At 41.8% G+C, this 21,415-nt stretch overlaps 1 protein-coding gene across 1 annotated transcript; it reads right to left on the bottom strand.

The window, feature by feature from the left end:
• Positions 1–12,227: 12,227 nt before the first annotated feature.
• On the bottom strand, positions 12,228–14,853 carry LOC134637168 (uncharacterized). Its single transcript, XM_063487532.1, has 4 exons — positions 14,733–14,853; positions 13,717–13,911; positions 13,552–13,628; positions 12,228–13,301 (listed from the first exon to the last, which is right to left on the bottom strand). Exons 1-4 carry the CDS (start codon positions 14,760–14,762, stop codon positions 12,464–12,466), a joined length of 1,140 nt encoding a protein of 379 aa, XP_063343602.1. The 5' UTR covers positions 14,763–14,853; the 3' UTR covers positions 12,228–12,463.
• Positions 14,854–21,415: the final 6,562 nt, after the last annotated feature.

The following is a 21,415-nucleotide window of genomic DNA, read 5'->3' as shown; positions in this document are numbered from 1 at the left end:
CAGCTTTGTGTTACTAATTAGAATCAAACTTATAAGAAAGGAGACCCAATGAACATAAATCAGCCTGATGAGAACTACTGATAATGAAAGAAAGCATCTTTGGAAAAAAAATGATCTGAGGAGATTTTGTTTTCTAATTTTAGTCTGACCCCAGTCCCATCCGCTAACACAGAGGAGGGTTTTTTATGACCTATACTGCAGCCAAGACACTAGGCGGCGATAGAGACGTTTTGGCTTCATTTTTGGGGAGCATGTTTCCTGCAGTATGGACTACTTGCACTAAGGCATGTGACGTATTTCCGTTTCCAAATACTACCGCTTGGGCTTTTCCGGTATGTTTGTTTATCTATCGGTAGCTACGCTAATGTCACTTCAGAATGAGTATAAAAAGGAAAGTATTTAAAACAGAACATTTTCAAAAACAGGAGAAGAAATACTCCGAGCATTGCTGTGTCCCACTTTGTTCGGCTTCAGCCAAATTTAACGGCATACTAAGTTTTCATGGCTTTCCGACCCATTCCGACTTGAGAAGACAATGGCTGGTAAACATACGCCGGGATCATTTCACGATTACCTCTCACACCAGGGTCTGCAGCAGACACTTTGCCAGTGATCAACTCATAGAGCCAACAACCCTTGATGGTCGAAGGCGGCTTATTAAAGGGGCTGTACCAACACTTTTTGAGTGGAATGGCTATAAAGTTGAACCACCGCGGCGTAGTGTTTGGGAGAGAACGGAGCGACGCCCTGAACTAGTTCCTCCTGACGATCAAGAAGAGCACAGTCTTACAAGAGATCATGACTACTGCTCAGTCCCTGAGCCGTCTGCATTGGACATATCTGCATCAGCTGCAGAAGACCTGTCCAAAGACGTGGAGACTCTGAGGAAGGAAATACAGGAGTTACGTGTCCAGCAAGAATTTGGGTTACAGCGTTTTGCTGGCTCCGACACTGACATCCGATTCTACACCAGGTACACCTAAGCTCTATTCAAGCTAACTGTTTAAAATATACCAAGGTCACCATCAGTTAAATTTCGAAAGTGTTTCCAGTCTTAATGAAAACAAAATAGATATTTACTTTTTCTCTGCTGATTGTATGTTTCATGTAGACGATATCCTAATGCTACAGGTAAAATACAACACCAAATAGACTCTTAATCAGACTATGTTATACAGCATACCATTAGCATATTTGTCACAGTTTACATTATTTTTATGTCAGTGTGTAATGTTAATTAATGATTGACACAATGTATGTCTCTCTCGTGAATAGATTTCCAAGCTATGATCATTTGATGGCATTTTGGTTTTTGATTGAGCCTTGCATCTTGTCAATAGAAAATTGTCAGTATAATCTTTTAATAATATAAGTTTGCATATGATAGACTACTACATGATGAACTCTTTATAACTCAGACTGTTTTGATTCACTGTGACCCGTTATCATACAGGGAAGGAGCAGTACCTGCTAGATAAGAGCTTAATGAGCAGTTTCACTATGTACCAGGTAGAGGAGCCTCTCCTGGCACACGCACGCACGCGCACACACACACACATATATCCGCACATGCTCACTCATCAACATTCCACTGAACAAACGTATTCACTGTTGTATTACTCTTCTTGTGTATAAATAAAGACCAGGGCAGTGGCAGAGCGCGAGTCTCGGAGCCCTCACTCCAAGTGCAGGTGCTCTGTGACTGCCCTTGCATGCAAGTAAAACTGTGTGTTTCTCCTCTCTGATTCTCAGCTGAAGAAGTGTCTTAGAGTACATCTCTTAACATTTATTTTGGTCCTTCGAGCCGGATCAGAAATATCAGAACTGTTATCTGTGACTCTGTTCCAGGATTTGGCACACTGTTTCCTGACGCCGTGGGAAGCCAGCACCGAAGTCTGTGCACAGCCCTCTTAGACGAGGCCGAAAAGACCTGGGACGTTAAATTCGGGTCCAGGCCGGTGTTTTTAGTCTGGTCCACGGCGGTGGGATTCAGTCTGACGATCCGAACCACCAGTGAGACGTCTGAGGGTGAGAAACACTATTTTGATATATAAAACCGCCGAGAAGGTTTTAAGAAATGCGCAAAATAGGTTTACTGTAGCCGGAATTACTTTGTGAAATGCACAAAATAGGTTTACTGTAGCCGGAATTACTTTGTGAAATGCGCAAAATAGGTTTACTGTAGCCGGAATTACTTTGTGAAATGCGCAAAATAGGTTTACTGTAGCCGGAATTACTTTGTGAAATGCGCAAAATAGGTTTACTGTAGCCGGAATTACTTTGTGAAGTGCACAAAATAGGTTTGCTGTAGCCGCAATTACTTCGTGAAACAAATTAAAATAGATTAGGATTCGCCGTAAGGAACCAAATTAGATTTAGGCCTTAGAGGTAGCCGTAATTACTTCATAATAAATTGTAAAAGCGCGCAAATGTCTGTGTGTGTATGTGTCTGGAAGTAAGTTGATTTTACAGCACAATACGCTGCTGAACTACTTCCTTTTTATTTTAGTTTTATTTTTATTTTGTTTCGTTTTCTTTGCTTGAGGCTCACGTACTGGTGACAAAGAGAACGGTTGAGCTTTGTCTCGTGAAACTGATACCGCTTCATTGTTAGAAGTGAAGTCGAAGGCCGTATCAGCAACCACTCTGAAGTCAAGCGTGCCAGTGAAAGCCCAGCAAAATCTTTGAAAATGGGGAATAAACAAGCAAAATTAACACCTGATGAGGAATGGTTAGAAAAACAACAAGCCGGAGCAGGTAGAATTAGTGCAAATAGGTGGAGAAATCCACGGAAAGCTAAAAACCGCAGCTGGGAAGGGAAGTGCAATCCCTCAGCTGTTACCCAGCTGAGAACTGCTCTGAAACAAGAGATTATATTAACAAAAGACCCAAAGAAAAAATTAAAACGTAAGGAAGAGTATAGACTTTTCCAAGCATGGGAAAATGAAGCTGAAAAGAGAACTGAAAATAGGAAACAGAGAGAGGAAAAGAAAAAACAATTGACAGCAGCATTAATAACCCCTGATGATGAAACTACAAAGCAGGCACGTGCTGAACAAAGACCTCCACCGACAGACCCACATAACTCTCTTTTAAACCCCTCCAATAAACCTTCCACGCTAGCTGCAGAAAAAGCAATCAGCATTACACCAAAATCTAGTCTCAAACGATCTCCCATATGGACAAGAGCACTGAAAATTAAATTTGACAATGCATATGAGGAAGCACAAACAATGTTAACTGAGCATGAGGGAAAATTTCATCCAGGACATGATTATGGCTCTGAAGAAGAGTGCAATGGTTGTGGTTCACGCCCAGACCCACCACCACCATCCACACTAGCATGTCCTTTAGTTGAAGTAGCAAACCCCAGATATGGCACACTCCTAGGTGATGGTCAGGGAGGAGGCAGGGATAACAGACCCACAATTTTTGTGTACCGTCCATGGACACATAAAGACAGACAAAATGTAATAAAAGGCATTCCATCAATACAAGAAGGATATGAACCATGGCAAGCTGCCGTGCGTGAAGTAGTTACCCAGTGGCATCTAAATGGTCACGAGGTATTGCAGTTATTCCAGGACTGCCTAGGGCTCTCCTGGGGAAGGATTAGGGGAGACTTTACCGGTTCCCTGCCAGATGGTAGAGCCTTTCCCCCAGGTCATGTTGACCTCCAAGCAGCGCTAATACCTGTGTTTGATAGAGCCCGTCAACAACTAGCGCCAAAAGCCAACTATGGTAAAATAGGGCAAGTTAAACAGAGTGACACAGAAAACCCACATGAATATATGGACAGGCTGAGACCAGTTTTCAGACAGAACTCAGGTCTAACTTATGCTGATGACCCAGAATCACCATATCAGCAACAATTTAAACGTGCTTTTATTAAAGGATTGCTACCACACATTAGGTCTCATGTAGAAAAATATTGGGTGACACAAGATACAGGCACAGTAGATGAGGCGCTTCAATATGCTAATCATGCACAGACAGTAGTGAAAAACAAAGAGAAGGCCTCAGTTTTTGCCCTAGACACTGACACTGCTTTTACAGCTTTTAGTGGGAGTGGAGGCTACAGAGATTTCAGAGGCCGAAAGAGAGGGAGAGGAATGCATAGAGGAGGAGCAAGAGGCAGAGGGAGACATAGACACACACACACCGCAGATGCTGACTCTAGCACTTCATGCTGGAGATGTGGGAAAGAAGGTCACTTTGCACGCCATTGCAAGACACAAAAGGCACCAGACACAGAATGACTAGTTTCAACAACAGTAGCTGCCACAACACAAACAACAACCACCACACAGACAGAGGTAGAAAACAATTTAGAACAGGATGAAGCTGAAGTATACAACGTTCACCAACTAATAAGTTTGCTGGACGGAAAGCCAACACTTACGGTTAATGTAAATGGAAAAAAGCTGCAAGTGTTGTGTGACACAGGAGCTTGCAAAACAGTACTTAAGGTAGAGCCCCCACGCACAACCTTTTCTAGAGAAGTAATAATGGTGAAAACAGCGTCAGGGCATGTAAAAACCCAGCCACTAACAATGCCACTGACATTTTTGCATAAACCCAGCCAACGCTCCTGTTACATGCCATGTATAATAGACCCAACCTGCCCAGTAAACTTATTAGGAAGAGACGCAATGACAAAACTAGGGATAGGAGTTGTTCCCACAGAAACAGGCATGACGGCAGAAATAATGTTAGCAGAGGAAGACACCTATCAGAGGGAAGGAAAAGGAGAGCCAAACTACTACTGGTCATTAGATTTGCCACCACTTACGCAGCTCAAAGAAACAGCTGAAAAACATCTCCCTTTAAGCGCTGAAAAAATGAAGCCAACTGAGTATCACAACACTCTGCGCTATAAACAAACCCCAGGCCCAGACCCTCTGTATGATAAACAGGTGCACAGCCTAAAAAGCCCATATCTGACTTTGCAACATTTATATGTCGCAAAAAGCGGAAATGCAGTATGCTCAGTGATCCAACCAGACCCAGTAAGAAAACTAAATAGGATCACAAAACCCCATGTGTCCGTTGCAAAAACAGCAGGTACACAATGGTATCAATTAGGTAACATTCTGCAAAAGGTGGAAAATGATAAATATACACCTACAGAGGAAGAAGGTTGGGCACAGGGTAAAAGAACAGGGTGCATGAGATACACACTTGGCTGGGTGATAAGAACTACACCCAACACTCATCTGCACGATAGCACACAAGAATGAGAAATTCTCTCGCTGGAAGAAGAACCAGCACTTAAAAGTTTACCTTCTACATTGTGGTCGAATGGACCAACTGATGTGGGATTAATAAAAAACGCAGACTCAGTAACAGTACAGACGGTTTCATCCCACAGGCCCATTAAGCCACAATACCCCTTATCTAAAGAAGCAACAGAAGGGATTAAGCCAGTGATAAAAGATATGGAGAAAGCAGGAATTTTACTAAAAACTAATTCCGCTACCTGCAATACTCCAATCTTCCCAGTAAAGAAAGCTAATACTGGAAAGTATCGTTTGGTACATGATCTGCGAGCAATAAATGAAATTACTGAAATGATACCTCCAGTAGTAGCAAATCCTCACACTATACTGAATCAAGTCACTCCAAAAGAACAATGGTTCTCAGTGATAGATTTATCAAACGCCTTTTTCTCCGTACCTTTACATCCTAACTCACAACATCTGTTTGGCTTCACATTTGAGGGACAGAGATACACCTACACTAGGTTACCTCAGGGATTTCAAAACAGCCCCACTCTCTATGCTGAAGCTTTAAAGAAATCAATGATGTCCTGCCTCCTGCCAGCAGGAGGACAGTTTCTACTTTACGTAGATGACATTTTAGTGACTGGCCACACAGAGGAAGGGTGTAAACAAAATACTATGACTGTGTTACGTCACTTGGCTGAGCAAGGCCACAAAGTGTCTCTGAATAAACTCCAATTATGGAGACCTGAAGTAACATACTTAGGGCACACCCTCTCAGGTGCAGGGAAAAGACTACTAAATAAAAGGAAAGAGGCTATACAAAATGCACCACAGCCACAAACTAAGCAACAGATGATGAGTTTTCTCGGTTTGACCAATTATTGCAGGGCGTGGATTCCCGAATACTCGGCACAGGTGCAACCACTGCAAAACCTAATCTATGGAAAAGATCTTGCTTTAAAAGATAAAATACAGTGGACGCCAGAAGCAGAAAATGCATTTACTAAACTAAAAATCATGCTCCAAACTAACGTTGTGCTTGCATTACCAGATTATGACAAACCATTCTACTTAAATGTAGATGCAACACAGGGACACATGAAAGCAGTATTGACACAATCATTTGGAGAAAAACAAAGGCCACTAGCTTTCTATTCAAGCAAACTTGATTCAGTGGCCTCAGGAATGCCCACCTGTGTACAAGCATGTGCAGCAGCTGCAGAGGCAGTGCAAAAATCTGCTGACATAATTTTAGGACACACTCTGACTGTTAGAGTACCACATGCAGTAACTTCTATACTGCTACAAGCACATTTGCCTTTCTTAACACACGCTAGACAGCTCTCCTATGTCGGCATACTGCTTTCACAGTCCCACATCAACATAGTGAGATGTGGACCTTTAAATCCTAGCACGTTGTTGCCAACACCCACAGAGGGCAAAGCACATTGCTGCATAGGAAAATTGGACGAGGAAACTAAACCACGTGCTGATATTTACAGTACACCACAAGAAGGTTTCACTAACATCTTTGTTGACGGTTCAGCATCAAAAAATGCACTAGGGCGTAACTGTGTAGGATATGCAGTAACCACAACAGACACTATAGTGGAAGCAAGAGCCTTGCCACACACACATTCAGCTCAGAGTGCAGAACTAATTGCTGTAATCAGAGCATGTGAAATACATGAAGGACAGGATATCAACATCCACACAGACAGTCAGTATGTATTTGCAGCAGTTCACCACTTTGCAAAAATATGGGATAACAGAGGAATGGTGACCTCCTCTGGAAACCCAGTTCAACATGCAGATCTACTGAAGCAACTGTTAAAAACAGTACAGCTGCCGCGGCATTTAGCAATTTGCAAATGTGCAGCACATCAAAAGGATAGCTCTGAAATCACAAAAGGAAACAATTTTGCTGACAAAGCTGCAAAAGCAGCAGCCATAGCAACCACAGTCTTACTAACAACTCAAGAAAATCATACCATCCCACTGTCTGTACTGCAGGATGAACAGAAAGCAGCACCATCAAAAGAACAAAAGCAATGGCTAAAACATGGAGCGGTACTAGACACTGATGACTTAATGAAAATAGCAGGAAAACCCATTCTTCCCAAATCATTACACAAAACAGCCGCCCTAGTTAGCCATGGCTTAAGCCATGTTTCAACGGGAAGCATGGTCTCTATAATAAATCAATGTTTCTATACTGTAAATTTTGAAACTTCAGCAAAAGAATATGTGAGAACATGTATGACCTGCCAAAAACACAACACCCAAGGTAACTTAAGACCAAAAAGAGGACATTTTCCTACACCACCTCACCCATTTCATACAATTCACATGGACTTCATTGAATTGAATGAGTGTCAGGGCTCAAAATACGCTCTAGTAATTATTGATGTTTTCTCAAAATGGCCAGAAATCTACCCAGTGAAAAAAGCAGACGCAATCTCAGTTGCAAAGTGTCTATGCAACCATTTCATTCCAACATATGGAATTCCTTTTCTGATAAGATCAGATAATGGAACCCATTTTGTAAATGACGTGATCAGCAGAGTATCTGAAGCACTAGGTTTCAGTTTAAAACACCATTGTGCCTACCATCCACAGAGTGCAGGATTAGTGGAGAGAACAAATGGCACTATAAAACAAAGGCTCAGGAAAATAATGGAAGAAACTGGCAGACCATGGCCAGAATGTGTAGGCCTAGTCAAAATGTGGATGAGAATAACACAAGGAAATAACAAACTGTCCCCATTTGAAATCATACATGGGCGACCTTTTCCACTGCCAGTTATTAGTGAGCCACTAGATAAATCAATACGTGACACCACTCTGGCAGATTGGATGGCTCAATTGTTGACAAACAGAGAAGTTGTTTTAAACAATAAACTGCCGCAAGACTCTTTTTCACCTATTTCTTGCAGGTTGAAGCCAGGTGATTGGACCCTGGTCCGCGTACTCCAAAGAAAAAATTGGAGCTCGCCGCGCTGGGAGGGTCCATACCAAGTGCTTCTGACCACTCCAACTGCCTGCAAAATAGCAGAGAGACCCTCCTGGATACATCAGAGCCACTGCAAAAGGGTTGAGGTCCCAGGAAACCCCGGCACCTCCAAGACAGCACATTAGGGAAATCTCACCCACACTTGATTGCTTCAGTGGTGAGGGGGGAGTGTTGATTGGGCCCCCGTAGGGTAAGCTCGCACTCCAACCTCCAGCCTCTGATCAACTTTAGGGCAGCCAAGTGTGAGGTGTGACGTACCTGTGTGCAACCATGGGAAGGTGCACCCTCTTGGTTACCTTGACTACGATGCTCACCCTTACAGGACCCCAGCTGATGCCAACAACAGCTGAACCACAAGGCAGACAGAAAAGATGGACGCATGACAACTCCCACCTAAGAGACATGACACAAGACCACATCCACCCTTGGATGAACAATGCCTGGTATCGCTACATCCATGACAGGACCAGAGCAGAATCGGAAAACACAGACTGTTATGTCTGCTCTTATATGCCCAGCACGTCGACACACCCCACACTATATGGCAAGTATATGAACAACACTCAAGCAAAGTGTGCAGCTAGCTTCGCTGGCATCGGATTCCAACACAGCCAAATCATCCTCGAAGACACAAACCCATCTATCTTTTACACTCTTCATGTCAACCTTCAAGGAGGGTTACAACGCAAGAAAATCACCGTTGAAGACGTGGGACTTGATAAAGGAGTATGTGATCAACTTTTCTGGATCAACTTCAATGTGACAAACCGCAACACATCCATCCACTTCCCAGTGTTCTTGGATCAAACCCCAGGAAAAAACCATTCCATGTGCTACAAACAAAACAAAGGTAGCAGACCGCTTGGTAACACCACTAACTGCAACCGGACCGCCGGAGGGGGAGAAGGTGCCCCTGTGAACACCACTGGACCATCTAATGGCACGTACTGGGTGCAAGGAATGGCCTGGCTATGTGGACAACGGGCATATTTCATACTGCCCCCAGGCTGGACAGGAACATGTGCTCCTATATTCCTGTCAGACCATACTTTCAGAATGACCGCAGTAAACACCACTTCTACAGTACACCGGAAAAGAAGATCAACGCCACCTGAAATTCAGCCACATGACCCAATATGGGGAAGCGATGTACCCAAGGAATTCAAATTATGGACTACCGGACAGAAAGTACTCCATTCATTGTTCCCCTGGGTGGGGACCGGGAAAAACATGCTGAGGATTGAAACTCTGGACTACCGTTTTGGGCTCTTCCTGAACGCTTCGTGCAAGATCAATGAACAGCAGAACCAGGAAATCAATGCATTGCGGATTGCAGTGATGCAACATCGCGTAGCTCTAGACATGATATTAGCAGAGCAAGGGGGACTTTGTGTCCTCTTTAACAAAACCTGCTGCACTTACATACCAGACAATGTACACTCATCAAACATGACTGACGCACTGAACGCCTTGAGACAGATCCAGCAGGCCCAAAATCAGGACTATGTGAGTGATACGGGTGACTGGTTTTCTTGGCTTTACACTGGCTCCTGGCTACAGGTGCTAAAAAGACTACTCATTGGAGTTGGAATATTTTTGTTTTTATTTTGTGTTTTTGCAACATGTATTCTGCCATGTTTAAAGCTCATGATTAACCGCATAATTGTTTCCACTGTTGCTGCATACATAGCCGTCACAAACGATGATGATGATGACCCCGACCTGTTGGAACATGAAGACTTTGTGTGACTAATGATGATGTGACAGAAAATGTACAACAAGATGTTACATACTGATATTTCACTTAAAAGTTATACGTGACAACAGGAGGGAATGTCAATAGAAAATTGTCAGTATAATCTTTTAATAATATAAGTTTGCATATGATAGACTACTACATGATGAACTCTTTATAACTCAGACTGTTTTGATTCACTGTGACCCGTTATCATACAGGGAAGGAGCAGTACCTGCTAGATAAGAGCTTAATGAGCAGTTTCACTATGTACCAGGTAGAGGAGCCTCTCCTGGCACACGCACGCACGCGCACACACACACACATATATCCGCACATGCTCACTCATCAACATTCCACTGAACAAACGTATTCACTGTTGTATTACTCTTCTTGTGTATAAATAAAGACCAGGGCAGTGGCAGAGCGCGAGTCTCGGAGCCCTCACTCCAAGTGCAGGTGCTCTGTGACTGCCCTTGCATGCAAGTAAAACTGTGTGTTTCTCCTCTCTGATTCTCAGCTGAAGAAGTGTCTTAGAGTACATCTCTTAACACATCTATAAAATGATCCGGGTTTCAAGAGCCAAGTCAGCTGCCAATAGGAACGAAGAAGTGTTGACACCTGCACGCACATCAACGGTAGGTTATGGGTTTGTTGGTAGTTAGAACTAGAGCTGTAATGCTAATGTATTTATGTACAATAACATTACATTTCGTTGCCCTGTACCTGTGCATGTGCAATGACAATAAAGTTGAATTCTATTCTATTCTATTCTACATTATGTACAATAGCATACATACACAGGTGTATATATGCTAAAGGACTCAGCATCCTTTACATACATATACCTGTGTACTACAGCACCTCATTGTTTACCCCATGGTACAGTATGGTATGCATAACCATTACAAAACATTTAGCCAAGAAAAGCATAATTTTACTAGTTCATAGCTTAAGGAGTAACATTTTCCCTTTTGTTTTCACCTTCCAGAGGCAGCTGCTACAGCCAGTTGACGAGTTCTTTCTTTTCCTGATTTTCCTGTCAGTTGGTTTGAAGGAGAGGGACCTGGCACACCGATTTAACATACACCAGTCCACAGTGAGCCGCATTATTGCAACATGGACAAATTTTCTTGCCACTGCACTGGGGTCTCAATGCATCTGGCTTACACGTGAAGAAGTGCAAGCTTACCTCCCTGAGGAATTCAAAGATTTCTCAGACACCCAGATGATCCTTGACTGTACAGAGCTGAGGTGTCAGACACCATCCTCACCACTTCTCCAGAGTGAAATGTACAATTCGTACAGATCCCACTGTACGATGAAAGCCCTGGTTGGCATAGCTCCACATGGTCCAGTGACATTCATCTCTAATCTGTATGCTGGTTCGGTTAGTGACAAGGAACTATTCAAACAATCAGGCATTGCTGAGAAGTTGACTGAAGACATGGCAGTGATGGTAGATAAGGGCTTCCTAATCACAGATTGTTGTAAATGCAAAGTGTACTGCCCACCTTTTCTATCTAAGCAGAAGCAGATGCCAGCATACCAGGTTAAGGAGACGCAGGCCATAGCCAGACTCAGGGTACATGTGGAGCAAGTCATTAGGAGGATAAAACAGAACAAACTTTTTGATAGCATCATTACCATGTCACATGTTTACAATATCAACCAACTGTTTGCAGTAGCATGTATGCTGTCAAATTACCAGAACACAGCATTAGTTAAAAAATGGGTTAAGTGAGACAAGATGGACTTTTCCCAAGACACCAGTGCCAGTACAAGGAACTTATGGAAAATGACCTGCAGCTGAGGCCACTACAGTTGCATTTCTTCCTTGACAAAACTTGATTACAGAACTGGTACTTGAGTGCTGATAGTTGAGTTCCAGTTATTGATAATTCTAATTCATTGCAAATGTTGAATGTTAATACTGTTTAATTATACTACTATATTACTATTCATATTCAACAAAATTGTTTATCAAAATTATAAAGTAAATCACTAAATCGTTTTAAAATCATAAGTGACATTGTGCTTTTGTAACATCCAAAATACCATTTGTCATTTTCTTCATTCAGTTGTGTTATTGTCTAAATGTATGTCAGTATGCTAGGCATGGATTTTTAAATACTTACCATGTAAATAAGTTCTGCACAAATTCAATGTTTTAATGTGTGTTTTTAAAAAATGAAATTGATGCCATTGCTTAAATAACAGTTTATTGATTTCACATAAAAGTAACATGTAACAACAAAAAAATTCATGAAATACATTGCAAATAAAACATCAGTTATTTTGTTCCAGCCAGCCTGAAGGATCTGTTTTCCTTTTTGCTATGTTTTCACTGTTCATTTTTCCAAACACAGGTATCTTGGCATATATATGCAAAAAAAGAAGTAGTCAGCCTTTTCTCTGATTGCATTGTGCACATCTGTATCCATGTATATTCTTTGCACTAGGTAGTCCTCTTGTGCCCACACAACAAAGTCACACCACTGCATCCCACTGATGAGCAGTTGTCCTTGCACTTGCCAGTAATATGCGTGGCTCTTTTTTTAGTTTAGGGGTACCACATTCCATCTGCACATATTTGCAGTCAATAACGTTTTGTACATTGGGACATTTGAATTCAACAAGGCCAAACTGGGGGTATTCATTGGGGTCAAAAACAACACCATCAGGAGATGCAGCAAGCCAGGGGGCAATGGGGTGAATGACCAGACCACAGGGTGAGTAGTTAACATTCATTAGCCTACTATACTCTGCTGCTATTACAGGCTCCATCTCAGTTCCTCTCCTTATGTCTGCTGTTTGCCTTGTTCCCTTCAATATACGCTCTGCTAGTGACTCTGCCGAGCTCTGGCCTCTGACGTGACACACCTCCCGAAACTTAGAGGCAGTCACTCTGGGCCTGCGGAGCTGATGCCACTCAGATGAAGAGCTTTGCTCACGTGTAGCTTCCTCTATTTTGTGAGCCATTTCCAGAGTTACAGACAAGCTTTTCAGATGCAGAAGCTCTTCTTCTGAGCACACAAACACACAATCTGATGGCAAGATGTCATACCCCTCCAGAGGCAAGTGCGGTGTTGGTGGTGCATCACGGTGTAGTGTGATGTACCGGGTTGTCAAAACCGGCTGCTGATATGACAGAACACTGCCCTCCTGCACCAGCCCAAAGGCACTTTCCACAAGGGGCTTGTCAGGTCTCATGTTCATTGTGGTCACAAGGGGCCTGTCCTCAATATTAAATTTTGCATATTCCTCCGTTATTCTGAACAAGCAGGGATCTGGTAACGGACCCACCATGCCTCTGTAGAAGTCACTCCTAAAGAAAACATCAATGACAATAATGTAAGGAAGAAGGTTATTATACTGAACAACAACTAAACTAAAAACTAAAAGGTGTAAAACAGTGGTGCATAAGTTAGAGACTGGGATGTATATGTACATGACTGAGTTAGCCGTCTTCAGAAAGTGTTGTATGTAAATTAATACCTATTCTGACACATGTACGTATGAACAAATAGCAACATGCATTTGTAACACAGGAAACCAAATTTTACAAATCTAATTACCGTACTCCAGTATGGGCCATCCTATTTGGTACCGGCTTAGTGAAGATCATGGAGTTGATGGGTCCTGGCTTCACACCCTAACAGAAGACACATTTACTATGGATGGTGTTGCTGTTCATATGTAAACATGGATTAATTCAAAAACTTTAACCTCATTTAAATTACCACTGTCCGTGGCTTGTGCCATTGCTGTTCAGATTCCGTGCAGCTATGCACAGGGGGGACAACCGGCACTCTGAGTTGTGAGTAGTGTGCTGTTTGGAAGAGCAGTGCCATTGTGTGATTGCACATAACAGCGCCTGCCACACAGGAGCACTGGCTATGTGTCAGTACCACCGGCGATGAATCCAGAAGCTTAATCTACGAAGAAAGAACGAAAATTAAAAATGTAACATCATCTTCATGGAAGAGCCGAACAGGAACATAGTTCAGTGTTATGGTTACTAACCCCTACAGGCTTACCCTCCTGAATGCTTAGTGTTTCCTTCTCTCCCTATTAAAACAACTTAACCATCCTTGATAACTGTAATAACTTAGATTGTGTATATTTGCAGTATTAACTTGGTGTCAAATGTTTCTGATCACCCAAACACACGTTGATTAAACTATCTGACTAGTCAAATTAGGAGTGATAAAGCAGGGAGACAAGGAAAATATTCAAGTTGATGGGCTTTTAGGAATGAACTTAACTAATGCTTAAATGAACTGAACCCCACTGAACGGGGATTAACAACTTTACACAGCTTCCTGCCTACACTTAGTCTGTGTGGTGCCTCACTCTTCCTCATTGACCTGTAGCACAGGGCTCTCACACCGACCTCCCCTGACAACCTGTCTTTATTGGACACTGAATAAAGATACAAGTACCATTAGCATTATTTCTGTATTACTCATGTCAGCACGTCTTAAACATATGTACTTTACACTTAGCAAGAGTAGCATTAGGTAGTTAACTACCTCCTTAGTTAGCCAACTACCTAACGCTATTATAACAGTGTCTAACAACAAAAGTGACATTAGCTAAGAAAACCTCAACTATAGTTTCGGACGACATAAAACACCGTTTAAGAAAACATGTAATGTAGAGAATTGACATCAAATGACGGACATAGCGGAGTAACGTAGTGTTTGCATTTGACGTTAGCTAACGTTTCTTTGTCGGTTAATTTACGTTTTCTTACCTTCGTAGTTGTGTATATATGATGCAGCATATAACTTAAATCCTTTATCTAATTTGATGGCTGGGATAGTCGTCACTCTGCAAATCCGATGAACATCAGTGATGTTCAATTTTGGGAGCTCTTGTAGGCAGCGAGTGTAGAACGTCGCCATGGTTGAACCATACCGGAAGCACTGGGGCAGGACTACATAGAACGCGGAAGTGATTGTGCAAGTAGTCCATTGCTGCCCTCTGCTGTTGCAGTACCTCACAGTCAGACGCAACGGCTCAGTCACCCGATGCATTGTCTCCAAAATGTACATATAAATGAGACTTTTCAAAGAAACTGATTGTTACAGCTTTTGTAATACATTCTTCGACTGCTTTTGACCCTAACGGACTACACCCATTATTATTTGCTTAACATTATTTGTGTGGTATTTCATTTTTATTCATTTTAATTTCAGCAGGTGGTATCACTCCCACTTTTCAGTCGCTTACCTTTTCCAAAACAGTTATCTTTATTTTGTTATTTTCCTTACACTTAATCAAAGTATTAGTAAGAACAGTCACAGTATTCAGAATGGATGGTTCATGGTTTCTACAGTATTGTTATTTTCTCTCTCTGGGTTTTTAGTCGCATTCAGTAAGATCATCAAATATGAAAGTCTAACAGCAGTACTAGTTAAGTAGACAAAATACATCCTGAAATTATGATTGTAGAGCAAGCCAATTAGGAGCAACTAAAAAAATAAAGATTAAAAAAAAAAAAGATATTCAGGTTAACTTATTGTACTTGTATGTATGTGTGACTTTACAATCTGAAATCATTACGGCCCCTTAGATGAGCTTAACTGTAAAATGAATCCTGCTCAGTGTGAGGAGCACCAGTGATGGCTAAGACATTTGTTGGAACATTACCACAGTCACTGATGCGTATTTTAAGTCAATTCAGAAAAAAATTTAGAAAGAAAAACACAAATCACAGGATGTAAATAATGCATTAAAGACTTTTTTTTAAAGCTTCACTGTCTGCATGTACTTTATATTAATCAGATGAATACTGAGCACAACACTGTGCTTATTACGTGCTAGTAATTTGATGTCAAACTGTCCCAGACACTATGAAAAAAATGAAGCCACAGTTCGTAGCCTGAAGAGAGAAACTGCAACTTCTCCAACGTGGAGTAATAACCGAGCAAATACTTGAAGAATCAACAGCTGACAAGCATCTCGTATTCATCATTTAATACTGAAATGCAAAATTCACATACAGCTGCCACTGAGTGTTATCGCCCTCGTGGGGCGTCACGTCACATTTCATCTTACAGGTGATCTCAATGCAGGACACAGTGGAAATGCGCCACGGCTCCAACCAAGTGTGTTTTCACACGGTGAGGATTGAGGAGGAGATGATGATGAGAAGCCAGAAGTCCATGTGGAAGAACTGGCAGATCATATAAGCCACGTACGCTGGAAAGATCCGCAGGAAGAGACAGAGAGAAACTGCACGGGAGTGATTGCACAAACTCCTACGGGACAGGCAGCAAAACGAGCATATGAGAAAGCAGTCAGGTTGATAGCAGGCTTTGCATACACACATTGAGTCAGATTACATTTATTGATGTCCAAAAGACTAACTGCCTGTTTAGGAAGGAATGAAGAAAGAAGGACTGTACACTGTAGTGTTACTTAATTTATCATGTTAGCATGAGTTGTACTGATGACCATAGATAATGAATACTGTGATAATTAACTAACTGCCCATAGTTATTAATAGTTGTTTATGATCAGTAAAAAATAAAACAAACAGTGGGACACAGAGTTTTCTTAAAAATACACACATAAAAAAAGTCTTTGGTATATTAGCTTACCTGTCTCTAGATGCTCCCAGGGCTAGGACTATAGGATCTGCGATCTCCAGCATGGACTGCAGGATTGAAGCAACAACAATAAAGAGGATGATAGAGAGGTGGAAGGCTCTGTGGATGACCTGCAGCTCAATGAGGCCAGTTTGGACCGCAAGGATTAGCAAGGTGATACCTTCAGTCATCCCCCTGCACAGAGAGGAAACAAATTAGAGTTAACACACCACACAATTATATGCCTTGGCTTTGCATTCAAGTTGGAGATCATATACACGTTTATGCAGACTTGACCTTTGGGTATACAATGTCAATTATTTTATCCTATTGGACAGTTGTGTGAAATGCAGACATCCTTAAAGAATAGTTCCAGATATATGTGTTTCCACACGAATGGGATAAACAGTCAGAAAACATATTGCCTCCAGCCGTGATGGTTACTGGGACAGAGAGGTTGAAACAGACTAAAATAATTAAAAGAAACACACACACACACACACACACACACACACACACACACACACACACACGTGTGTAAACACGGTGAAAGAGCAAAGTCCGAGAAATCAAGCACCACGGCTAGCTCCGCCAGCCTGCTGCCAGTGTGAAATGACACATTTGTGGGTGCTTCCCATGGCGGCGGCATGAAAAGACGAAGAGGAGAAAGGATGGATGAGTCTGTGCTTAGCGGTGTTGTGCTACAAAATGATGGTCTGCCAAAAACGGATCGGTCGTATTTAAACTGCCATAACAACTTGTTGGTCTACAATATGTGAAAAGATCTATCAAATGTAACCTTCATGAATGAAATGAAGTCATCTTGAGCCAGAAACAAAATTGCTATAACAAGGTAGAAGCGGCAATCAGTTTTTGTTAGTGACTTGTATATATACTTTATTTATGCAGTTGAAACCATGTGGTTGCCATTATAAATGTGTTTTTTTAAGAGTAGTGTGGCCAAGAGGACAGCAGATGTTTCCAGAAATGTAAGAATAGTTGTGTAAAGATATTTTAAGTGGACCAAGAGGATAAGGCCTTTGTAAACTCTGTTGCGGGAAGTCTATCTAGCAAGATATGTAAAGATATTGGCCATAAAAAACAGAGGGAAAGATAGGAAGTGAGTTTTTGTGAAGCAATGACTTGTTGGCACAAGAAGAGTGGTCGTTGGTAGCCATGACAACAAGGAGGTCCCATAAATGGGGCTGGGCTGTTTGTTGCTGGCAGGAAAAATCAAAAACAGACACACCCCCCCCCCCCAAGAGAAAAAAAAAAAAATCAGGGGAAGCCCAGGCTGAACAAGGTTCATCCCTCAGAATTGTGATTCCAAGATCACCTGCCTGGACCTCCCCCTAGCAGATGAACATAGAGAGGGAGGAGAGCCGAGGGCTCGAACCCGGACCTCTATGTTTCTAACCTGCTAGCCCGCCATGTGTCGCCACATGACGGGCGAAGAGAATGGGGAAAATTCTTCTATTTCAAGTGCACATGCTGTACATCGTGCAAGCAGCCTTTCCAAATTAGCTGGAGACCACGCATTTTTTCACTCAAATGCTCAACACATTTCACACACTCACACCTGCTTTTTGCCCTGCACACCTCTTTCTCTAATTATTTATCAAAAACCACTCCTTTTTCACCTCTGCTACCTTGCCTTTATTACATCCTCTTAGCTAGCACCAGTGACTGGACAAAACACCTACCCACTGCTTTTCTCATCATTTCTTATGTCACGGTCAATTCATTCGCCTGGAGGCATTAGTTAAACCAACTTTACAAAACAAGTTTCCCCGAAGAGCCCGCTTCTCAGCTTAGCTGCCTACATTTCAGGACCTAGCTAAGGACGGTACTTACCCACACAAACACATTTAACTTAGCGAAAAAAAGCCACGGGGCTTCGGGTCCGTCTGTGGGGTAGTCCACTTTACTCAAGAACACCTCAGGCTGTCACTTTGAAACAGCTGGTCGTGGTTTTGTAACGTAAACGCTGGACCTCCTCTCAGCCTCCGGCTCCATCTGCCCTTCCCGAACAGAGATAAGCAAGTTTCTCCGCGACTGCAGCTGCCAGTCAAAGCTGTCATGATGACGTTTCACCCCAATTTAACAGCTTTGTGTTACTAATTAGAATCAAACTTATAAGAAAGGAGACCCAATGAACATAAATCAGCCTGATGAGAACTACTGATAATGAAAGAAAGCATCTTTGGAAAAAAAATGATCTGAGGAGATTTTGTTTTCTAATTTTAGTCTGACCCCAGTCCCATCCGCTAACACAGAGGAGGGTTTTTTATGAACTACACTGCAGCCAAGACACTAGGCGGCGATAGAGACGTTTTGGCTTCATTTTTGGGGAGCATGTTTCCTACAGTATTGCTGCCCTCTGCTGTTGCAGTACCTCACAGTCAGACGCAACGGCTCAGTCACCCGATGCATTGTCTCCAAAATGTACATATAAATGAGACTTTTCAAAGAAACTGATTGTTACAGCTTTTGTAATACATTCTTCGACTGCTTTTGACCCTAACGGACTACACCCATTATTATTTGCTTAACATTATTTGTGTGGTATTTCATTTTTATTCATTTTAATTTCAGGAGGTGGTATCACTCCCACTTTTCAGTCGCTTACCTTTTCCAAAACAATGATCTTTCTTTTGTTATTTTCCTTACACTTAATCAAAGTATTAGTAAGAACAGTCACAGCATTCAGAATGGATGGTTCATGTTTTCTACAGTATTGTTATTTTCTCTCTCTGGGTTTTTAGTCGCATTCAGTAAAGATCATCAAATATGAAAGTCTAACAGCAGTACTAGTTAAGTAGACAAAATACATCCTGAAATTATGATTGTAGAGCAAGCCAATTAGGAGCAACTAAAAAAATAAAGATTAAAAAAAAAAAAAGATATTCAGGTTAACTTATTGTACTTGTATGTATGTGTGACTTTACAATCTGAAATCATTACGGCCCCTTAGATGAGCTTAACTGTAAAATGAATCCTGCTCAGTGTGAGGAGCACCAGTGATGGCTAAGACATTTGTTGGAACATTACCACAGTCACTGATGCGTATTTTAAGTCAATTCAGAAAAAATTTTAGAAAGAAAAACACAAATCACAGGATGTAAATAATGCATTAAAGACTTTTTTTAAAGCATCACTGTCTGCATGTACTTTATATTAATCAGATGAATACTGAGCACAACACTGTGCTTATTACGTGCTAGTAATTTGATGTCAAACTGTCCCAGACAGTATGAAAAAATGAAGCCACAGTTCGTAGCCTGAAGAGAGAAACTGCAACTTCTCCAACGTGGAGTAATAACCGAGCAAATACTTGAGGAATCAACAGCTGACAAGCATCTCGTATTCATCATTTAATACTGAAATGCAAAATTCACATACAGCTGCCACTGAGTGTTATCGCCCTCGTGGGGCGTCACGTCACATTTCATCTTACAGGTGATCTCAATGCAGGACACAGTGGAAATGCGCCACGGCTCCAACCAAGTGTGTTTTCACACGGTGAGGATTGAGGAGGAGATGATGATGAGAAGCCAGAAGTCCATGTGGAAGAACTGGCAGATCATATAAGCCACGTACGCTGGAAAGATCCGCAGGAAGAGACAGAGAGAAACTGCACGGAAGTGATTGCACAAACTCCTACGGGACAGGCAGCAAAACGAGCATATGAGAAAGCAGTCAGGTTGATAGCAGGCTTTGCATACACACATTGAGTCAGATTACATTTATTGATGTCCAAAAGACTAACTGCCTGTTTAGGTAGGAATGAAGAAAGAAGGACTGTACACTGTAGTGTTACTTAATTTATCATGTTAGCATGAGTTGTACTGATGACCATAGATAGTAAATTATCACAGTATTTATTAACTGCCCATAGTTATTAATAGTTGTTTATGATCAGTAAAAAATAAAACAAACAGTGGGACACAGAGTTTTCTTAAAAATACACACATAAAAAAGTCTTTGGTATATTAGCTTACCTGTCTCTAGATGCTCCCAGGGCTAGGACTATAGGATCTGCGATCTCCAGCATGGACTGCAGGATTGAAGCAACAACAATAAAGAGGATGATAGAGAGGTGGAAGGCTCTGTGGATGACCTGCAGCTCAATGAGGCCAGTTTGGACCGCAAGGATTAGCAAGGTGATACCTTCAGTCATCCCCCTGCACAGAGAGAAAAAAATTAGAGTTAACACACCACACAATTATATGCCTTGGCTTTGCATTCAAGTTGGAGATCATATACACGTTTATGCAGACTTGACCTTTGGGTATACAATGTCAATTATTTTATCCTATTGGACAGTTGTGTGAAATGCAGACATCCTTAAAGAATAGTTCCAGATATATGTGTTTCCACACGAATGGGATAAACAGTCAGAAAACATATTGCCTCCAGCCGTGATGGTTACTGGGACAGAGAGGTTGAAACAGACTAAAATAATTAAAAGAAACACACACACACACACACACACACACACACGTGTGTAAACACGGTGAAAGAGCAAAGTCCGAGAAATCAAGCACCACGGCTAGCTCCGCCAGCCTGCTGCCAGTGTGAAATGACACATTTGTGGGTGCTTCCCATGGCGGCGGCATGAAAAGAAGAAGAGGAGAAAGGATGGATGAGTCTGTGCTTAGCGGTGTTGTGCTACAAAATGATGGTCTGCCAAAAACGGATCGGTCGTATTTAAACTGCCATAACAACTTGTTGGTCTACAATATGTGAAAAGATCTATCAAATGTAACCTTCATGAATGAAATGAAGTCATCTTGAGCCAGAAACAAAATTGCTATAACAAGGTAGAAGCGGCAATCAGTTT

The sequence above is a fragment of the Pelmatolapia mariae genome, linkage group LG10_11 (assembly GCF_036321145.2).
Source record: "Pelmatolapia mariae isolate MD_Pm_ZW linkage group LG10_11, Pm_UMD_F_2, whole genome shotgun sequence".
Classification (NCBI taxonomy): Eukaryota; Metazoa; Chordata; class Actinopteri; order Cichliformes; family Cichlidae; genus Pelmatolapia; species Pelmatolapia mariae.
Note: the sequence above shows the minus strand (reverse complement) of the source record. Positions and strands in the feature narration are given on the sequence as shown.